This window comes from Mastomys coucha, unplaced genomic scaffold (assembly GCF_008632895.1).
Source record: "Mastomys coucha isolate ucsf_1 unplaced genomic scaffold, UCSF_Mcou_1 pScaffold14, whole genome shotgun sequence".
Taxonomy (NCBI): Eukaryota; Metazoa; Chordata; class Mammalia; order Rodentia; family Muridae; genus Mastomys; species Mastomys coucha.
Window position 1 is genome coordinate 89678867 of NW_022196896.1, and position 16559 is coordinate 89695425.

A 16559-nucleotide genomic window follows, 5' to 3' on the forward strand; every position below is an offset into this window, starting at 1 on the left:
AAAATAAATAATGTACAGCCTTCCACCTGTAGACCCAGTGTTCAGAGACACTGCAAAGTCTCCTATGTCAAACCTGTGGCGTAATTAGCCACAGCGGGCTCTGTAATGCCAGCTACTCCTCAGCTGTGGGGTAGTCCTGTCTGCTCTTCTCTGTGCTCTTACTCTCCCCCAGACCCCGTCTAATCACCAGCTTCTAGTTTACCACTTTTTACCCTTTATATTTTGGCTAAAATGACTGTATCACTTTGATTGTTCTTGTGAGTCTGGTCTGACAAACTCCCCCTTTCACCTGCTTTCGCCCTCTGGGGGCCTTTCCTGTGACCGCTTTGGATCGTATCCCTTCTATATCTAAGATTACTGTGCTTGACTTTTTCTTGTTCTTTTATCAGTCTAATTGTCTCATTGGTTTTAAAATCGGCAAGCAGACTGTGACAAAGGGAGGCTTTCCTGTCCAGGCCAGCAAGTCACTTTCTGGAAGTACTTGATTTTCTCCTCTGGATGCCCCTGTGTTCACTGGTGTCCATGTTGCATGGTGTGATTTTTCCCCATGGGTCCTCACAGTAACCATTTTCTACATCTGGTGTCCTGACCAGATTTACACTCGAGGTCCACTGATGACCGCAGCAGCCCAGTGCGCCTTTGTAACCAGACTCAGCCTGGCCTTCTGATTTCCCATCTTCTCTACTCTAGCCAAGCTTGCTGCATCTCTCCTGTTGCTACCCAAATATGCCAAGGACCAACCTCGGCTTGGAGAGTGGTTCTGAGAGAAAGGGTGTCTGGGAGCAGCAAAACAAAGGACTCAAAGTCAAATCTTGGCGGCCTCTGTTCTGTTGCAGACAGCTTTCCAGCCTGCCTTTTCTCTGTTCTGCATTCTTTCTTTCTGATCAGCTTTCTCTGGAGATCTCTAGACAGCTCTTTCTCTCTGTTCGGCTTGAGACAGCTCTAAGTGGCTCTCTCTTGCTATTCAAAAAAAATTCTCTGGATAGTTCTGCTCTTGCAGATCATAAGCCCAGTCTTTTATTTTACATATCAATCCAGTCATTTACCTCAGGTTTCCTTTTGATTACCCCAAGATTCAGCATCCATTGGCCCCGCCCCTTAATTCTTAGGAAACAGGAAGCTCACATTTTCTACTAACTTTGCAAAAGAATTCAGAGATCTGCCTGCCCTGGGTTAAGGGAAGAGGAGAACTAGCTGGATGGGACCCTGCCCTGAAATTACCACTTCTACCACACCTGGGCCTTGACTTAGTGTGTCCCAGGCTGACATTGAACTCAGGAATTGGCCTGCCTTTGTATTTCTCTGCAAGCTGGCTTATCCTGTAGCTACCTCTGTTCCTTTAGGTTCATGAAGTCCCTCATGATTCACATTGCATCCTTATATTTTGCATAGTTGACAAATTATATATTTTTGAACTCATGTTTTTAGAGTTCTTTTCTACAGCCTTAAGGGCTGCCCCGAAGGTCCCAGCATTTACCGTTTTGCTGAGACATTAGCCACACCTTCACCTCCTGAACTCCTACAGTCTCTGATTATCATGGAGCCATTAACGTAAACAGGGAGGATAATCCTCCAAGGAAGAATGTAAAGTATGTACATTATTATACAAACAAACCTACGCTGGGATAGTTGTCTACACTCTGGGAGGCCCACATCTGCCCGTCCTGTCCCGGGGCAGGAACCATGTCATTCTGTCCCACCAAGGCCATGCCTGACTCAGCACAAATACAGTTGTCTTTTGACATCCTCATGTGCCATGGCAGACATGCGTGCGTGCATGTGTGTGTGTGTGTGTATGTGTGTGTGCACCCTCGTGGGCACGCGTGCACACACACACACACAGAGACACAGACACAGACACATAGATAGTTTTTTTGTGTGATGCTGGAATGGAGTGCTCAGGGCCTTTACATGATAGGTAAACACTACACCCCCAGCTTCTGTTTTTTGCCAAGTTTTGTTAGGGAAAAGTTGATTTGCATATGCAGAGCCAAGGATAGCAAGCAAGAAAGTCACTAACATTATGCACCATGAAGATAAAACAGACTATTTAGAAGTAAACTCTACTACAATAAAACATCTCAAACTACCTCAATGAGACTAGTGGATAAATATAATGAATTGGCTAACTAAAGAATGATTCTGTTTTTTTTGTTTTGTTTTGTTTTTTTGTTTTTGGTTTTTCGAGACAGGGTTTCTCTGTGTAGCCCTGGCTGTCCTGGAACTCACTCTGTAGACCAGGCTGGCTTCAAACTCAGAAATCTGCCTGCCTCTGCCTCCCAAGTGCTGGGATTAAAGGTGTGAGCCACCATCGCCTGGCTTATGATTCTGTTTTTAATCTTCATTTCAATAGAGGTTAAAGAACAAAGATCAATAAATAAACTTTCCTAGGTGTTTACTCATTTCCTGCCTCCTTTGCTGAAATTCTGTCAGGCTGCCAACAGCATTTGTAAACATTACATTTCTGTATATAAATGCTGTTTTTCACTATACAGCATAAGCCAGCAGCCTTCTTTACAAAGCATCCCCATTCCTCATTAGAAACAAAGGAATCTTATGCCATACCCCACAAGCATAGGGTGGTGGGTTATAGCCGCTGGAGATTGGTCAGCACCTCTCAGCTGGTAGGTTTATTTAGAAAGCAGTAAGAGACCATAACTCAATTGCAAGAGATACCTTCAAGATAACTTGTGCCAGGATAGTCTCCTCTCTCACTGCCTTCTCCCTTGGAAGCTCTGGTCCATCTTCTTTCTGGCTTCTGCTCTCCCAAGTCCGTTTTCAGGATGTATATTATATCAAATATAACTTGAGACAATCTCCTGGCTTACTCATTGACCATGCATTATCCAAGAGATTTCCTTGGGCCTTAACATGTTAGGACCTAGGGCTACAATATGAACGAAAACTGTTGCTGCTCTCATATGGTATGTGTGTATGAACATTAGTTAATTAATTAAATCCAAGTGCCTAATATATACTCCTGCTCAAATTTGGAAAGAAGAGATTAAAGTTAATATTGGATAACTCAACAGCTCTGCAGTGCGAGGTCTGTGTGCAGGCCTGTCACCTTTGCAGAAGTTCTTCTTGTTTGTTTGTTTTTCCCCCAAGGCAGGGTTTCTCTGTATAGCCCTGGCTGTCCTGGAACTCACTCTGTAGACCAGGTTGGCCTTGAACTCAGAAATCCACCTGCCTCTGCCTCCCAAGTGCTGGGATTACAGGGTTGTGCCACCACTGCCAGGCCAGAAGTTCTTTCGGTGAAGCTCGGGTAGAGAAGGTGGCTAACAGCTGTGACCGATGACCTGATGATGGCGATGTAAGCATAGCCTCTTTCATTTTAATCACACAGTTCTAGAACCTTCCCGGGGCCCTCTCAGTAGATATCTTTAGCTCTATTTTTAAATATCAATAATGGAGTAAGACACCATTGTTATTACTCAGACCAACCTTGGGAGATGTGAATAAGTTACTGTTGGTGTCACCAGAGTCCGGTGGTAGAAATGGGCCTTAAATCCTAATTTGGAACCACCAAAATTAGTAGCGGCTGCTAACCCACCCAAACCAGGGAACTGACAGCATGGAGCGAAAATACCCCCTTTCTCTATACAAGATACGACTGGATCTCAAAAATAGAAGTGTGTTCTCAGAAATGCCTGCCCACCCTCAAGGCTGGTTGACAAACGATGGATTTCCCAAGATAGCTGCCACGGTTGCTTTCTAATCTCTGTATTTCTTCTATTCCAGAATACGGCCCGTCACACTTTCTGAATTTAGCTTTCTTCAAAGCCCTATGGGCACTAGGAGGGAGGATCCACGACCCTGCAAGGGGATCCCAGTGGCTCGGTGCCCACAGACGCCAGCCTGCGGATGCACCACAGTGCTTCCCACTGTCATCCCACTCGCTGCTATGAGGAGCACAGCTATTTTTACCTCCCTGGCTGCAGCCCTTTATTTGAAGGAAGGGAATAAATAAAGGTTTGAAAAGGAAAATGCATAGTCTTAGTTTTCCTGCGTTGGAGAGGGTTGGTATAGGAGTGGGTGTTGAGGATAGGTCTCTTTTCTGGACAAGTTGTTGCCAGATCAGGCCTGCCCCAGTCCTGGAAACGCTTGCACTTTCCTCTTCAGGGTCATCCCTGACTGCAAACTTCTTTTCCCCTACCCTCATCTTTGGAGGTGCCACCATCTCTTTTGATGCTGCCTGGGATGCTGCATCACTCTGCACCCTTCTCCCCCCTCCTCCCCCTCTCCGGGGCTCCCATAGTCGAGCATGCGCAGCGCGGCCCATGCAGGCTACAGCATCAGCATCTGCAAGAGCATCAGCATCCGCACCCGAAACCCTGTTGAGGCGCGCTCCCGGAGGGTGGGGTGCAGTACCGCGCTGCGCGTCCCCGAGTCTCGCGCCCGCGCCGCGCGTCCCCGCGCCGCTCGCTCCCGCGCGCGCCTCCTCAGCATCCTCAGGCCCGGCAGCAACCCCCGCAGTCACTGGTGCGGCCGCGCCCGCCACTGGGAGGGTGCAGCCCCTGGGGGAGGCTCCAAGTTGGTGGAGCGGCGGGGTCCCCTTCTGCGGGCCGCTCCCCGAAAGGCGGAAAGAGCGGAGGAGGGCGCGCCGCCGTCCCCGAGACCCCAGCCCCTGACCCCTACCCGCGGCCGCAGGATGCGCGCCCAGCCGGCGTGACCGGCTCCGCCCGCAGCCGCCCCGCAGCCCAGCCCGGCGCTCTCGCGGGTCACTCGGACCGGCGCCCGGGAGCGATGAGCCATGAAGCCGCCCGGCAGCAGCTCCCGGCGGCCTCCCCTGACGGGCTGCAGCCTGCCTGGCGCCTCCTGCGGCCCCGGCCGGTGCCCCGCCGGCCCGGTGCCGGCCCGCGCGCCGCCCTGCCGCCTGCTCCTCGTCCTTCTCCTGCTGCCTGCGCTCGCCGCCTCGTCCCGGTCCCGTGCCCGGGGGGCCGCTGCGCCCAGCGGTGGGTATGGCTGATGCCCTTTGCGTTGCCTTCCCCGCGGGGCCCTGGGGAGGAGAGAGAAGGGCACGCAGGTGCGTGTACCCGGGACGAGTGGGTCCCCAGCCTGGCCTTGGAGCGCCTCCCTGTCGACCTCTCCACCCTTGTCCGTCCCAAGCCCAGGTTCATGCTAGTTCACTTTTGGAAGTCCGTTTCTGTTGCATTCACTAAAGACCCATTCCAGTGACTGTGGGTTCCACCCAGAGGTATTTGGTGGCTCCTGAGTCCTTTAGCGCTCTCTATGTAACTTCCAGTGACAGGAAGATACAGTGAGCTAGCAAGTTGCTTCTTGCCTTGGGGAACCTTCATATGAATGCAGAGGGGTGGGGGGCATGCAATAATCGTGGCAAATGCTTGATTCCTCAAAGTCCCCACCAGGTTTAGTCCCTGCTGTTGGCATTAAGGTGAGAGAGGCATACTTTGGGGACCAGAGAATCAAAGTCTCCAAGACACTCTTCTTTGCTCATGACCTTTGACTGTGTTTTCTCAAAACGCTTGTCATAATGAGCAATCAAAATAATACAATATTGAGCACACTGGTGATTGGAAGTCACTGAAAGCAGAAAAGCTGGCCTTGGCAGTAAAAAAGAATTTGGAAAGTTGCCAGCAACTATAGCCCTTTATGGCAAAACAGGTTTTTTGCTCATCTTAAAGTTAGAAAGAAATGGGAATAATATATATACATATATATATATATATATATGTTTATATATGTATATATATACATACGCACACACACATATTCACACACATGTATACATACACACATACATATATACATTCATATACATACACATATATTTGAAAGTATCAGTTTACATTCAATGTCCATGAATTCAGCACCCAAGTTATGTCTGGAGTGCTCTTAGCCCTCAGATGGGGGGATATTAAGATGGATACAGTTGAGCTGCTGCATCCTCTGAAGTGGGGGGGACAAGGGTCAGGACGCTTGAGCATGTTAGTTGCTGACTCCTCTCTAAATCCATTTTGCCCTCCGACCCCTCACACAGTTCAGACGTTTAGATCAAGGAGCGGATGGAAAAGGTATACATGAGTACAGGACATGATTGTATAAGCTTCCCTGGCTACTAACCTATCCAGGCCAAACCACAGTTACAATAACTTGTCTTTTGGTGCCTCTACTTTCTAACTTCTTAGCAATAGAAAACTTTGTTAGTGTAATTAACGGAGAGATGAATTTTAGAACTTATATATTTATTGGATGTATATGCCTGTGTTTGTGTATATTTGTGCTTCTTGTCCCCCCCCCCCCAACCCCCCAGCTCCGCATTGGAATGAAACTGCAGAGAAAAACCTGGGAGTCCTGGCAGATGAAGACAACACATTGCAACAGAATAGCAGCAGCAGAAATACCAGCTACGGCAGTGCAGTGCAGAAAGAAATCACACTGCCTTCAAGACTGGTGTATTACATCAACCAGGACTCAGAAAGCCCTTATCATGTTCTTGACACAAAGGCCAGACACCAACAGAAACACAATAAGGTAGGCAGGAGGCTGAGTATGTCCAACTTGCTGCCACGAGTTCTCGTTCCATTTGATTTTCTGCCAGAATCTGATTTCACAAATTTTAGTGCAGCATTTTATTAAGTAAGCAATTAATACGATGGTAGAAGAGAAACTAGAGGGAATTAACTTGGGAATCGACCGGGACAGGGTTTACCGTTTGTTTCTTTGACTGAAATGGAAGCTGAACATTTTCGGATGTCCTGTGACAAGCTGGGTCCCCGTGTCTCTCAGGTACCTTGGCACTAAGCAATAGAGTGAACTTGTTTGCACTTCTGACTTGTTTCTGGGAGCCTTAATGTAAAGGTGCAGGAATCTACCTCCTAGGAGATAAAAACTCCTGCTGTCTGTACGCAGAAGGCCTCTCTGAGAGGCAGTGTGGCTGGACTTTCCCCAGCAGGCTTTCCACGCAGAACTTGCGTTTGAGTTTACTTTCTTTCTTTAGTTGGACACTGGGGGGAGGGCATTACTATGATAAGTTGACAATAAACCATTCGGCATTTCAAGAGACTATGAAGAACAGAAAGCAACGACTTATATAAGATATAGACCAGTTTTGACCGACATCATCCTTGAGGGCACTCTGCCTCGATGGTGAACTTTGGCTTTACTTTTAGGTTGGTTGTAAAAGTGGCCTGGTGCTTGAGAGAGATACTCGAACAAAGACAAAAGCACTCTACTGTCCCAAGAGTTTAAAGAATCCCCTCTTCTGGGTCTTATTGTTTGAACCAGTGGTATTTTGGATCTGAAGCAAGTCTACACAGTGAGGGAGTGGAAACTTTGCTCTCTGTTAGGCACAGAAAACAGGCTGTTCTGTTTGTGGGTGTGATTTCACTGCACACGTCTGACTGTATGATAATAAGGTTACATATTTCCTTCTGAACTGTCCCTGTTCGGTTGACAAGAGCAGGAGCTGGTTAAACGTGTAGAACATAGGCAGTGCTTCTGTGGTTTGCATCAGCGTGTGATTGGCTTCCTGAAACAGAGGTAAGGACCACTATGCCTCTCCCCATTTCATAAACGGGGAGATAGGGATATAAGGCCTGCTTCATGTACCCTCCTCAAGGTTTAAAGCAGCTATTAGGTTTGAACAGTTAATTGCTACTATTTTTAAAGCAAGTGAAGTCCCTGAGAAAAAGTGTCCTTTCTACTGAATAACTTGGTTAACCTTGTTAGCCGCCTTTGTGTGATTTTGAAGGGGGTGTTGCCCACCATAGCTGAGACTGTGAGCTTCTCACCTAGCAGGCCTTTCCCCACGCTCAGAAGGTTTTCTGTAACTTAGCGGAGTAACTAATGCTTCATGTCTTAAGGATAGAAGGAATGGATGTTGTCTTTAGGAAGAGATGCCCAAGCCCCCTTGATAACATACAGTGAGAATTAGCTAGCTTCCCTTATGAGTGATCCCTATGCTAAGTCGGGGATGGGTTGCTGTTACTTGTTTATAGTTTTTAAACTCTAGGGCCTTTGTACAGGGTGTTGGAGGAAGCCCAAAGCTGCCTCAAAGCCTGCTTTAAAGAAGATCTAAGGCCTCCACAGCTGAGATCTTGAAAGGGATTTCAGTGAAACTTCTTTTTAACTTAGGTGTTGGATATTATGACTAATGCTTGTCCTATGGTCTAGCCTTAGATGGCTGCTTTGTTTGTGGGCGTGACTCACTGCATATGTCTGACTTTATGATAATAAGGTCTGTTGACCTTTTACCTGTCACTTACGTAGATGAATGGATTTCTCCTGTGGAGTACTGGCTTGATGTTGGAGTGACTGAGTTTCTTGATTCTCCTTACCCTGGTGGCCTGGCTTCTTTTCTACTTTTGAAAAAACTATTTAGACAGAAATGATATTTGAAAGTCTTTTTTCTTTTCTTATTAACTTAATTCAATAAACATGTGTTGTATATTTCTCAGATGCAAAGCTGTACGGTAAAATTCACAGATAAGAGATGCTAGGGGTGGCAAGGATGAAAAAAAATCACATTTATTCTCCAGGAGACCCAGAGATGACATAAGCAAGATTATGAGGAGAGCCTGGGTTAGATTTTATAGGTCAGTCTGATTTGGTGGCACCCTGACTTTTCCTTTTGTGGTCTCTGAGTTCCTTCTCCCTGCGTCTTTAAGCTTTTGTGGAGTGGTCAGTAGGACACGTTTCGTGTTCTCCACTGTGTCTTAGGATAACTTGCTTCATAGCAGACACACTTGCCAGCTCAGCTGCTCTACAAAAGTTACAATGAGAAAGTACAGAATTCCCCATCCTTGCTTTTTTTTTTTAAAGAACTTTTGATTTTATTATCTATGTACTTGGACCTGTCCTTGCTCTAATTTTGCTGCATGCAAGCACATCTTAATGAAGGCCTTAGAAATGCTGAATCACTGTGGTTCTCTCATGGATCCCTGTGACTAGGGGCAGATGTGGAATGGGCCATTTCCAAATCTAGGTTGCAAGGCCATGCTCCACATTTATGTCTGAAGAAGTTTTGTAATCTTGTGTGTGGATGGGTCCTTCATACCTAACAGCCATGAAAGTTAAAATGCTTATTAACTCTTTCATAAAGGGGGAGTTTGAAAGCTGGATGTGTGGTACACCTGTGTATATGGTATTGCTTTTGAAAACTTTCGCAATTTTTTTGTTTAAAGAATGCTTAGGAATTTTGCAGGTTAGTTTTTTTTTTTCCTTCTTTTTCTTTCTTTTTAATCTGTCAATTTGACACAAACTTGGATCATTTGGGCAGAGGAAATCTCAGTTAAGAAAATGCTTTAATCAGATGGCTTGCAAACAAATTTTGAATCACTGTGGTTCTCTCATGGATCCCTGTGACTGGGGGCAGATGTGGAATGGGCCATTTCCAAATCTAGGTTGCAAGGCCATGCTCCACATTTATGTCTGAAGAAGTTTTGTAATCTTGTGTGTGGATGGGTCCTTCATACCTAACAGCCATGAAAGTTAAAATGCTTATTAACTCTTTCATAAAGAGTTAATTTCTTGCATTTCTTAATCAAGAATTAATCAAGCATTTTCTTGATTAACAATTGCTGTGGGAGGTCCCAGCTTCCTTTGGTCAGTGTTACCCTGGGCTAATGGTCCTGGATTATATGAGAAAGCAAGGAGAGCAAACCATGGGAAAAGAGCCAGTAAGTAGCATTTCCCCATGGTCTCTACCTCAATACCTGTTTGCAGTTTCCTGCCTTGAGCTCCTACTCTGACTTCTTTCAGTGATAGGTCATGACCTGGCATGTGTGAACCAAATAATCCCTTTATTCCCCATGTCGCTTTGGTCATGGTGTTTATCACAGCAGTTGAAAGTGAACGAGAACAGGAATCATTTCCATTTCTACATAGAATGATGTTCAAGAAACAATTGCCCACATGGCTCCATTTTTGAGAGAAGTGAGCACTTATAACTGTGCCAGGGTATGAGGCATAAACTAAGCCAGGGCCAGAGCGGGCAGGGAATGAAAAGATAGATACCTTAGTTTTTCTTTTTACTTTTGGTACTTTCCCAAATTAAGATTTTGATAGGCAATCTTGTTATCTGATAGTTTATTATAGCAGTGTCAGGGCATGCTAATGAACAATTTTAATTTTTTGGGATACTAGAAAATATATATTTGGTGTTATCACATTTTCTGTCACACAGAATCTTGACATCATCAGAGTCATGAGAGGCTCTTTCATGGGCTAATTCGACAATGCCTGGTGGCTGGGGCCTTCTAAGATTTTTTTTTTTTTATGATGGGAATCTAATCACTGGAAAGATGAGGTGTGATTGAAGGATTGGGAGCCCAGGAGCTCACACCTTTCTCCCATACCTTGCCTTATGTATCTCTTCAACATGGCTGTTTAATCTGTCACTTTTATAATGTCCTTTATAGCAACTAGTAAATGTTTCCCCTGAATTCAGTGAGCTGCTCTTAACAAGTCAATCAACTCTGAGGGAATGGTAAGAGGCCTGATTTATAGCCTGCTTGCTCAGGCCCTACCTTGGAGCCTTGAGATTGGCATCTGAAGTCTTGAGGGACTCAGCCTTCAACCTGTGAGATCTAACACTATCTTCAGATGGATAGTGTCTGAATGAAAATTGAATTAGAGGACCTGGCTTGTTCGTTGTGGAGAATCCTCAGATTGCTTGGTGTGTGGGAAAGAAGGCCCGGACAACAACTCATGTCAACAGTGTCGTGTTGAGTGTTGAATAAGATTGAAGATGGAAGAAGAGCTTTGCATTTTCTTATGTCTGTTTGTTATCAAGACTTGCCAGGCTTTATGAGTCTATGTGCCGTTTTTATGATTACTACACATAACAATGTATCACCAATACAATATACAAATCAAATGGACAATAGACGTGAACAGCAGGAGAAACAGACTCATTCATTGTTCATTCATTCACTCCCCTTTAAGATGATGCTGGGAAGTCTTTTCTCAAGAATGTTGATCGAAATTTACTTGTCTTCCATGTGGTCTCTCATTTGATTGGGAAGGAATAGGAGAGGGACATGAGGGACAGTTTAGGGTCAGGGGAAGGTGACCCAGACATCATTGGAGTCACCCAAAGAAGTGACCTCTCATCACAAATGACGTTTAGGTAAACAGGCTACTCTCTATGCCCCACAAGTCCAGGTTAAAGAGAGAAAAGAAAGAGTTTAGTAAAGCCAGTTTCCTTTTTTTTTTTTTTTTTTGGTGTTGGGAGTTGAATCCAGAGACTCATGTGTGCTGAACATGCATCTACCACAGAGGGTCATGTCAGCTGTAAGTGGATTTGGACCATAGTGATTGTGCTTTTGAGTTTACTTCAGGGCAAGGCTGGTTCCTCAGTTCTTGATTTTCTAGAAGCCAGAGGCTCCGTTTTCCTTAGTGTAGGACAACAGGAAGAACAGTAAGGGATAAGGAAGTCCCAAGGATTTCTCCTACAAGATGTTCTTAGACATTTTTAGAAGTATAGAATATTTATTTTTATGACCCTTGTTTATTAAGAGGAAGTTTCACTATTGTGGGCCATGAAACATCTGTATATAAGAAAATATATATGGAAAGAATTTAGTGATTGCCATACATCTCATGTTATAATCATACTGAAATTAAAAACAAGTAACCTACAGATTCCTCTAGATTTTTTTTTTTTTTGTACTGGACTAGATCATCAGGAGTGGTAACTGTAGTCTTGAGTTTTGGCATTGTGTGAGTTTATGTTTATACTGTTTAAACTTGCAAAACCACCTCTATAGTGGTCCCCTGCTTCATTTGCAATTTTTCTTTTAGGCATTTCAGTTAACCAGTCCTTTATAAGTAAGAAGGATGCATTCAGTACATTAGGTATTTGAGAGACCAGGGATAGGAGTGTGGCTAGTAAAAAAAAGCCCTCCATAATTCCTTAGAAATCTAGTGACCAAGGTTTATTTTAGACACAGCAGTTGAGATTTATTATTGGTACCTTCAAACAGGACTAATAGCTAGAGAGCTGCAGACAGAGCAAGGATTCGAATCCCCCTCTTTCCTTGGTGGAAAGAGATAGTGAGTGTCAGAAGTGGGAGGCTGAATAGATAGGAGACAGATACAGGGGTTTGTTTTATCCCATGTCAGGGGGTGAGTCATAGGAGGGGGTTCAGGACATTAGCATGGATGGGATGGTGTTGAACACCAATTCTGTGGTTCACAGAGCCCTTACCTTCCAAAGGGGTTGGGGAGAGGGTAGCAGACAAGCCTCCTAACAACACCAGCCCAATAATTAGAAGCATTGACAAGTGCTTGGAGAAGATAAAATAACAGAACATGGTAGAGAATGGTGGTCTCCGCTGAAAGGCAGAGTGGGCCTAGACACTAGGTGAGACAGGTCCATCAAGTGTTAAGAAGTAGCTCCTAGCTGAGGGCTTTGCAGCCTCTTAGGACAAACAACAATATGAACTAACTAGTACCCTCAGAGCTCCCAGGGTCTCAACCACCAACCAAGGACTGCACATGGAGGGGTCTGATTGTTCTGGCAGCATGTGTATAGTAGAGGATTGCAATTTGATCATCAATAGGAGGAGAGGAGTTCCGCCTTGTGAAAGTTCTGTGCCCCAGTGTAGGGGAATGCCAGAGCTAATAAGTGGGAGAGGGTGGGGTGGCAGGCATGGGGAGGGGGGAGGCAACGGGGGATTGTTTTTGTTGTTTTTGTTTGTTTCTTTGTTTTTGGAGGGGAAACTGGGAATGGAAAAATTTACATGTAAATAAAGAAAATATCTAATAAAAAAAACAACAATCAATTTAACAGTCTTATGTAGATGCTCGTCTACAGCAATAATGAAAATACATTTTTCTCAATATAAATTTTAAATAACTCCAAACATATTAGCTGTATACTTAAAAATAATACATCACTACTAGTATTTTCTTAAATGAACATGAATATATAAGTCTTTTTGTTTGTTTTGTATTTAGTAGAGTTTAAAATCTTGGCTCTTACTGTGATACAAGCCCAAAATAAGAACAATTTTTAGACATTGCGTTTCATTGTAATAAGGCTGTATTTCAATGAAAAAAAAAAGAAGTAGCTCCTATCTAGAGAAGGTGGATGTATACTTTAGGTAAGGATAGGAGAAAAGGCTGGAGAAAGACAGCAGCGCTTAGTCTCCACTCTCTGTCTTGGTGGAGAGGCAGAGTCGAGGCACTGTGGTGTGCCGTTCCGTCTGTGCCATTACTAGCTGTTGGAACAGAAGGTGGTAGACAGGCTGAGGAGGGAGCAACCTTTTGTGTTGGAAATGCTATTCTCAGACTCATACAGTCGTGGTATGTTGTGGTGGAGTCCTTGGAAAGTAATTTGGCTTGGATGATATCATGATGGGAGGGGCCCCATGATGGCATCAATAGCTTTATATGAAGAGAAAGAGAGACTCTGGCTAGAGAGAACATTTGGTTTGCCATGGGATGCTCTCAGCCTGGTCCTGCTGCATTAAGAAGGTCTTCTGCATATGCTAGTGCCATGATCAGGAGCTTTGCAGCCTCCAGAATCACCAGAAGCTAAATGCACCTGTGTTTTTTCTAAGTCATCTAGTCTGCAATATTCAGTTATAGCAACAGACAAAAGACTGAAGCACTCTCCTGTCTCAGTTGTACCCTCCATTATTTCTTTTTCTTTCTTGGTGTCTTTGGGTATTTGGATTTGGATCCTTTGATTTTTTTTTTTTTTTCCTTCTATCATGTCTAGGCTCTTTAAAAAAAAAAAAAAAAGGTAAAATTGAGTAGCTCACAGCTGAGCCATGCTGTTGAAAGTCTGGCCTCACTGTGTGTTCCCGAACAAAGCTTCCTGCTCAGGGCCTGGCTCATTCTTGCAACTCTGTAACTGCTGGTCTCCTCTTGCCTTCATTTCTTGGGATTAGTAGTCCACTGCTCCTTCTGTCAGTCAGAAAATAAGCCAGGACCCTTTGTCTGGTCGCGTTGTCCAGGTTTAGTGGCTTCAGCCAGTGCTCAAGAGTTGTATTTCAAGGAGAGAACTGTCCCAACCGTCCCTGTTTTTCTCACTGGGACTGCTGCATGGAAGAGTGAACTTGGGGAGTCATCTGTGACTCTTCTTTCCTTTCTATTTCCTGCCTATAAATAGTCACCTTACCAAGTCTCGATGCTGCTCCCTGAATCCACCCCCTCCTCACCGCCTTGTGCTCTTGCCACCGCCTCTTGTCTCATTCTCTGTCAATCCATCAGTCCCACCGCTGACAGATTAATCTTACCGGAACACTTACTTCGTCACGTGACTCCCTTTCTCCACATGCAGCAAGCATAACTTCAGCTAGCTAAGTTTTCCTTGGGCAGAGCACAGGCTGTACACCTCTGCTTTCCTCCTACCCCACAGAGCCACTGTGGTCTTTCTCATTCTGCGTTCTCCTGGGTCTGTTTGTCCAAGGGTCAGTCCACGTATGGAGAAAGTCTGTGGGCATGATTTCATCTATATCTGTCCAGACTATGAGGCTACATTCAGAAAACCTTTGTGCTCCATGGAAAGAAACAAACCCATCACTAATGTGTCCTGAGGCTTTGAGGTCCAAATTCCATTAAATTCCTACTTAGCTCAGAAGGTCTTGTCATAGCCATCTTTAAGACCCGAATAATTAGTTACTCCTAAGCTTTGAGTTTTCAGAATAAATTGTTTTCCTTTCAAGAATGTATGTAAAGCATAAAGCGCATAATCATAAAGTTTTATTAACCCAAAGTATTCAGTTCTCGATGAACAAAGGTACCCTTTAGGAACTTTAGCACAATTTAGTGAACACTCAGTCAAAGTCTGGGCTTTGCAGTGTTCCTAGAGAGTCTTTGTGTTTAGAATTTATGTATATTTAGTACAACTTTAATTGAGTTTAATGCTAGAAATCCTATTATAGAAAGGATCTAGTTATCATATTTTATTTGGAATAATCACCCCGAGAAACAATCCTGCTCACTCCTGTTAGGGCGGATAGAAGTCTCTGTCCCTGAGAACCCCCTCCAGCGCAGCTGTGAGTTAATTTAGTTTCTCAAAGTTTTGTTGAAGTCTTCTTTGGCTAGAGAATTGGGGAGAAGCACATTTCCTCCCCTGGAAATTTCCTCCACTTGGAATTCTTCTATGACATTGTGCACTCATTTGTTAATGGGATCAACCTATAACAGTAAATGTTTTCTAAGGGTTTGGAGCAGATCCCTCCCCATGAAAGACACTGATTGCAGAGTGGTTAAGCCTGAATAGGCTGCCATGGAGAAGTATGAACTGACCAGGGGCTATAGATTGCTCTTAGGCTTAAGTCCTTCATTACACAGAGGAGGGTGCTCACCTCTAAACTCCGTGGCCGTGTTCGGCGAGAGACTGGTCTGGTCAAGCCTTAGATCCTAGGTGGATAGTGGCAATCAGGAGGTCACACGCTCCTGACTTCCTCCTTCTGCCTGGTGGGATTAAAGGTACATTTTAGGAATAGTCTGACCTAAACATGGGCAGAAGCTGATCATGAAAAACAAACAAATAAACAAACAACCCACAAAACAAAACAAAGCGAATCAACAACAGCAACAGAAACAACAGGAAAGAAACAAGATAAAAAGCAAACCACACCCCTGCAGGAGGGCTGCAGGTGTAGAGCAACCTTAGAGGGCTTGCCTAGTATTTGCAAGGCTTTGGGTCTGGTCTCTTCTATCACTCGAGAGGAGCACTAGAAAGACCAATAAATAAGGAACAAGAGAGGCACTGGTTTGATTCTTTGGAGTGTCTGCTGAGTTCCAGGATCTCCCTGGAGCTTGCTTTCCTTCAGTATGGACATGTAAAAACTCCCTTGGCAAGTTGCAGTCTGGCTCACTTAATTGGCTGTTTTGTGCTGTCTTGTGTCATGGGCCTGCCAGTACATATGAAGGCAGCCCCATAGATGGGCTCCACCAACGCTATAAATCAAGCCATGCGTAGACAAGTCTTTCCCTCATGTGTCTCCCAGCTCTTTACTTCTTCAGTGAAGTAGAACATATTAAATTAACTTGCAGCTCAACTCTCCATAGCTTTGCAGCAGCAAAATACAATCTATAGCTTCTGTATGGAACTTCGTTGTTTTATGGAGGTACTCACAGTCCTCATGGCAAAAGTACTGAGATGATTATCACTTCTATGTTGTAGATGTGGAACCTTGATCTCCAGACTTCCAGTTTCCTTCCATGGGCAGGGCATAGAGAGCTTGTCTTGCCTTTGAGATAAATAATATTTTAAAAAGTATTTATTTAAAAATTATTTTCAAAATACTTATTTTTAAATTATTGTATGTGTGTGCATGTGAGTGCAATGCCCACAGACACCAAAAGAGGGAGTCCTATCCCCTAGAGCTGGAGTTATAGACTGTGAGCTACCTGACATTGGCAATGTGACTGAACTCAAGAACAGTTACTGAGTGCTCTTGACCACTGAGCCTTCTTTGTAGCCCACACACTTGCCTTCTTGATCAAAAGTCCTGTGAGCTAATGACACCTGAGCTGTGTCTCTTCCTACTGCCTCCAGCATTTCCTTGCATTGAGTAGCTTTGTTGGTCTTTTTCTCTCTATCCCTCTTCCCCCTCCCTCCCTTCCTCCCTCCC

The 16559-nt window shown here is 44.6% G+C and overlaps 1 protein-coding gene across 3 annotated transcripts in view; it reads left to right on the forward strand.

The window, feature by feature from the left end:
* Positions 1-4425: 4425 nt before the first annotated feature.
* Positions 4426-16559, forward strand: part of Adam23 (ADAM metallopeptidase domain 23) — a 150665-nt gene continuing 138531 nt past the window's right edge. For 2 of the 3 annotated variants that reach the window (XM_031367723.1, XM_031367722.1), the window contains exons 1-2: positions 4426-4955; positions 6275-6495. In XM_031367723.1, the coding sequence (XP_031223583.1) occupies positions 4754-4955; positions 6275-6495 (423 nt within the window). In that variant the 5' untranslated portion in view covers positions 4426-4753. The remainder of the gene's footprint in view (positions 4956-6274; positions 6496-16559) is intronic. The other variant, XM_031367724.1, reaches the window with a different exon arrangement.